The 5,811-nt window shown below is 38.9% G+C and overlaps 4 protein-coding genes across 4 annotated transcripts in view; 3 read left to right on the forward strand and 1 right to left on the reverse strand.

Moving 5' to 3' along the window:
* Nucleotides 1–5,811, reverse strand: part of LOC103357708 (exostosin-1-like) — a 360,610-nt gene that overhangs the window by 151,533 nt on the left and 203,266 nt on the right. The window lies entirely within an intron of this gene.
* LOC103357705 (dicentracin-like) overlaps nt 1–5,811 on the forward strand; it is a 29,028-nt gene that overhangs the window by 11,939 nt on the left and 11,278 nt on the right. The window lies entirely within an intron of this gene.
* The window catches only part of LOC103357706 (pleurocidin-like peptide WF3), a 15,120-nt gene that overhangs the window by 7,668 nt on the left and 1,641 nt on the right, over nt 1–5,811 (forward strand). The window lies entirely within an intron of this gene.
* Nucleotides 4,347–5,346, forward strand: LOC103357707 (moronecidin-like). Its single transcript, XM_008282375.1, has 4 exons — nt 4,347–4,457; nt 4,597–4,670; nt 4,820–4,841; nt 4,970–5,346. The coding sequence occupies exons 2-4, from the start codon at nt 4,598–4,600 to the stop codon at nt 5,142–5,144; spliced, it is 270 nt and encodes an 89-aa protein (XP_008280597.1). The 5' UTR covers nt 4,347–4,457; nt 4,597; the 3' UTR covers nt 5,145–5,346.

The raw sequence follows: 5,811 nt of genomic DNA on the forward strand, positions 1-5,811 counted from the left end.
TGTCTTTTGTCGGTCTGAACCTGCTTTCCCTCCACCAGCCTCGTCAATGGGAAAAAAGACATGACGGAAAAGCAGCTGGAGCAGCTGCTGGAAGAACAGCAGCAGCTGGAGGAGCAGGAGCAGCTGGACAAACGTGCAGCTGACTTCAACCAGCAACGGCATGCTTTTGACTAAACTCTGGGCTCTGTCTGAAGATCTGCTTTGAGTGAAGAGAACAACCTTTTGTTCTTCACCATGAGACAGAAAAGCATCAGTCATACCAACCAACTACGCTATAAAATTCTGATTTGCATTGTTTTTGCTGATAGAGAAATTTGGTCCATTTATTTTGGTAAATTGTAAGATGCTTAATAAACTGGCATTTTGGCATTCTCAAGCTGCTTTCTTTTGTCTTATTTATAAATCTATTTGTGAAGCAAAAGGTTTGACTTTTAAACTACAGTTCACTGATAATATCAGGCCTGAAAGAGTTTACTTTACCAGGAGCTGTGTGATAATGATTCATGTTAAAACATAAATCAACAAACTTTTCTTTAAACTTTAGCAAACAGTAGCCACAGTGGTCATGGGGTAATTCAACAAAAGCTCCAGTGGTATTGCTTTGAGAAAAATAAAGGATGCATTTTAATGTTGATAAGAAGGTTTTATTTCCTCTTTCTCTTATTTCTTATCGTTTTTAATAATAATTTAAATATTGAGGGGCAAAGTCCATTTTTTCCAACAGAAAATGTGCTTTCTGAGTTGTGATGTGAAGCAGAGTAGGTAGACTTGTTTTGTGTAAAGTCATGAAGGTGAAACCCACAGGGCAATGTCTGTGCAGTAACTATGAATCAGGTCTGGCACTGACCACCTATCCTAACCACTTCTTTTTACACAATTTTAACGATTATGTAACTGACTGTAACTCCTGTATCTCTGTAACTCAGTTTTATTGGTGTTCCCCAAGGATCCACTCGGGGTCCACTATCGTTAGCATTGTATTGGATGTAAACATAAAAGAATAAATTAATAAATAAACAGGGAGAAGTGGGGAAATCAGTCAGAGAACCTCGATGCCCAAATATGTGTTTCAGGCCCTTTTAATTGTTGGTTACAAACTTCCCGTTTGTTAGTTCCTAATAAACTGTTGTATTAACCAGCAGCAAGATCAGCTCCGTTCTTGCAGCAGCTCAAGTCAGTTTACGATCAGTCTAGCCAGGTGTTACCAGCTTCGCCTCATGCTGCTCTTCAGCTATGCAGTGAATATGTTGGTAATTTTATCTTGACAACCTTGGATATAAGTTCCACATTGTGTTTAGGCGTATATTGAAACAGTACAGGGGATTTCAGTGACAAGAATGCTAACCAATGCTCATCTGACCTGATATCAGACTGTCATTTTAAATTATCTGTCAAGATCCTAAACCAAGTGCATACTGTTAGATCCATATGCATCCAAATCTATGTCTAAAATTCTGATTTAAAAATACCCCATTATATTGCGTAATAATGCTAAGTATGGTGTCATAGATTAGATGCAGGCTTCAACAAATATGACAGAATCTTAAGAATATTTGTCACTGCAATTGTTGAAAACCATCATCCAGTAATTACATTGTAGGGGTCAACTGACTATCAGCCTGGCAAATTATCTGATCCAACATTCTGTATCTATATCATCAGCATATATGTTTGTTTACCACTTTGGCTTCACCACTCTATAGGCCTGAGAAAAGTCCCATCTACAGCTCTTCTGGTTACATATCAGCAGTATTAGCTGATCGAAAACAGCAAATGAATTTCAATGAAGTTTGAAATTTTGACACCAAGATTTTCCTTTTAGGCAAATGTATATTGGTTCCACATATTAATTATTGGTTTCCTCTGGCCGTTTATCACTGCAGTAACTTCCATATATTTGGCCACACTCCAGCAGGTACTTATGAGCGTCCCTGGAACTGCTTAACTTGGGGATAATAAAAAGAACCACTTTTTTGAATGTCCTCTTCTAAAAGCAGTCTTCTAATCTGTCCTTAATGCCTGTTGCTACACGCCAGATCGGAACACTTCTGGAGATGCTTAAGAAGAATGATGAATGGCAACAACCATTAGTGGGATCAATCAATCTGGATCTGCTGGTCATTCAGAGGAGCCAACCTAAGGAAAAGCAAATCAGTTCCCTACTGTATCACTAAAAAGCGAATTTGACTTACTCCCTTTCCTTCCTTACAGAACATTAGCAGGAGGGAACAGACGCAAGAACCCCACAACCCAGTAAGAAGAACAGTAATGTATACACAAGATTTGTGGTACATATTGACGAAACTTAACACTGAAATGCAGAACATTGTTGAAGAAATGTTGAACAAAATAATGCCGTGTGGTTCCATACAACGTATTGCTCATCTTTTTCTGAACTAAATTGTAACTGAACCATTGGCTAATTTCTCAGATGTTATTATTTGGTGAATATTTGGAAAAAACTACAATTATTGGATTTACAATGGCAGAGTAAATCCTCCTAATTAACAAACGGTCAAATTACTTCTTGTTTAATGAACAATTGTCTAATTCACCTGAGCTAAACTGAAACCTTTAACCTGCAGAAAGCGATGGTAGATGGAGGTTTAGCTCAAGTTTCATGGTGGAGGTTAGACTGATAACCTGCCTGATCGAAGTGAGGTAGCATCCTATGATTATATCCATTTGCAATATTGCAGAATGTTTCACAATTAATTTATTAGTCCTGTATGTAAAAAAAAAAGAGGTGTACCAATGACAGCTATTCCTCATTGCTCTGTTTGAACACAACCGTCTGTCTTTGAATCAGTGGAACGTCCATGCTGTCCATGGTCATGCTCATGGCTGAACCCTGAACCTGGAGAGTGTATTTGGGGAGCGCTCACTCATGGTACAGTCATAATGCTGAGTACTGATTGATGGTTGTGATGGCAATTGTTTTCTTTTTGTGTATTATATTTAGCTGGAGGCAAGTTGCTCCACGGGTAAGGACATCGCTTCTATTTCTCTAACCCAGACCACAATAGAGTTGTTCACTAAGTTCTGTTACTGGGTATGGACTCTTATTATAAAAGTGAACCCAAGCATACAGATGGTTTTTTTCATCAATACATGTGTGAGAAAGAAATTGGTAAGCTCCTTTGACATTTTGTTTTGACAGTTTAGCACAGCGGGAAGCCATGAGGCGGTGTGTTGATTCTGAAAAGCCACCATGTTTCCGAGTCCCTGGTAGATCATTTGTAACATGTTATTTTGATAGTGTGGTATACCTCGATGCATCCTGTCAGCTTTTTATTAGCTAACTAGGGGCTCTAACTTTGAATAGTCCACATAGGTGAACTTTCCTCCCTTAGCCTTGTTAGAGGCTTGTTCCTTCTTTTAAAAAAAAAGAACGACGACAACATGCAGTTGCTCGAGATCCTTAAACCACTGTTACCTGGGAGAGACTCTTATTTAGAAGATTAACCCAGCAGATATGGAGCCGCTAAACACCCCATGGCTGATGGATGTTGGTCTGAGACATGTTGGAACATGTATCAAGGCTTTGTCAATATCATTAGCAACAGCTGTGTTAGCTTGAAGTTGCTGTTCGATGTGTCCTGCTTGTAGATCACACAATGGCTGTGTCCGAAATATAGGATGTTCACTATTTTGTAGTGCTGTTCAAATATAAAGTTACAATTGTTACACTCTATATAGTACACTCAAACTGTCCCACAATGCACCATGAAAAGTAGTGTCCAGCCGATGGTCACTAACCACGCGGTATGTCCTATCATGCATCGCGCGAACGAGATAAACCTAAGTGTAAAAACTTTGAATTTGATTTTAACTGTTTCTTAGCCATGTAATAAACTGAATATAATGTGTTTGGACCAATCTGCTACAGCACAAATCACGGCTAGCAAGCAGCGTAGTTAATAACGTTGCGACTTGAGTGGTGTCCGAAATGTTACTTTGCTGTGGTGCTCCACACATAGTACACTGTGTAGTGGTCCCTAGACAGGGAGTAGAAAGTAGGGAGTGAGTCGATGATTTCGGATGCAGTCAATAACATTATGGATTGCTGATGGAGGCAGCCATGTTTGTAGTCCTTAGTTCTCTGTCAAGTATCACCTGTCAGTCAATCACCTGTCAGTCACTGGTTACTATGGTGATTCCCGCCTTTTCAGTGGAGGGGTGAGAAGGCAGAGTTTGGTTTGCAGAGAGAGGAGCAGACAGGAAGACTAAGGATTAACACCTCGAACGAGCATCATTGCATCATTCTTATTTATGGCCTTTCTTTCATTGCTGAGAACCAATGGTCATACACTTTTGCAATACTACAAAATGTTGTGTAATTACTAAGTTCTCTTGTTCCTGCATGTATATATAAGGAGATGAACCAGTGTACCAGTTGGAACAGATACCAGTCTGTAAACCTCTCATCACTCTGAAAAGATCAATTCAGTTGAAAGGTAAGAACTACGTATTCAATTTAGTTGAAAATAAGACAAAGTAACTGCAATGTTTAAATAATGGTGGGTTTTTTTTTCTTTCTTTCTTTTTTAATTTTGAGTTCGATCAGTGTGATTTTTGTCTTTTTTATCTTTGCAGGATGAAGTGCACTGTGGCCTTTCTTGTGCTGTCCATGGCCGTCTTCATGGCCGAACGTGGAGACTGCTATTGGGGTAAAGTAAAGTCATGAGATCACTTTCTTTCTTTTTGTTGCACTTATTTAAAGCACGCTCTGACTCTGTTACGTTCTATAACTAGTAATGCCGAGTGTTGATCCATGATAGTGATGGTGATTGGTGTCTTTTTTGTGTATTTCATTCAGTTTCCCACCACGTGGTCCATCAGTAAGGATTTCTACAACTGCTAACATCACAACTTTTCAAATCAAAGAAATACAATTAGTTGCTATGTTACAATTCTTTCTATTATTAGTTTGTCTTTTGTCGGTCTGAACCTGCTTTCCCTCCACCAGTTTCATCGGGAAAAAAGACATGACGGACAAGCAGCTGGAGCAGCTGCTGGAGGAGCAGCAGCAGCTGGAGGAGCAGCAGCAGCAGCTGGAAGAGCATCAGCAGCTGGAAGAACAGCAGCAGCAGCTGGAAAAGCGTTCAGTTGACTTCAACCATCGACGCCATGCTTTTGACTAAAGTCTGGGCTCTGTCTGAAGATCTGCTTTGAGTGAAGAGAACAACCTTTTGTTCTTCACCATAAGACAGAAAAGCATCAGTCATACCAGCCAACCAAGTTATAACATTCAGATTTGCATTGTTTTTGCTGATAGAGAAATTTGGTTCATTTGTTTTGGTAAATTGTAAGACGCTTAATAAACTGGCATTTTGGCATTCTCAAGCTGCTTTCTTTTGTCTCATTTAAAAATCTATTTGTGAAGTAAAAGGTTTCACTTTTAATATGAAGAATTCACTTGCAAAAACAGATCACTCCATATTTGTAGATTTTCAGAAAACTTTTTTTTTCTTGTTGTTTGCTTGAGTTAATATCAATCAAACTGAAGTTGAGTGGATTTGACTCAGTAGAAATAGAAAAATACAGACAACTTAAGTTCGATTGATATTGTCTCAGGTAGACGATGGAAAAGTGGGTTTTCTGAAGGCTTGTGAAGATGGAGTTATCTGTTTTTGCAAATGAACTCTTCAAATACAGTTCACTGACAATACCAGGCCTGAAAGAGTTTACTTTACCAGGAGCTGTGTGATAATGATTCATGTTAAAACATAAATCAATAAACTTTTCTTTAAACTTTAGCAAACAGTAGCCACAGTGGTCATGGGGTAATTCAACAAAAGCTCCAGTGGT

This window comes from Stegastes partitus, unplaced genomic scaffold (assembly GCF_000690725.1).
Source record: "Stegastes partitus isolate 25-593 unplaced genomic scaffold, Stegastes_partitus-1.0.2 Scaffold269, whole genome shotgun sequence".
NCBI lineage: Eukaryota > Metazoa > Chordata > Actinopteri > Pomacentridae > Stegastes > Stegastes partitus.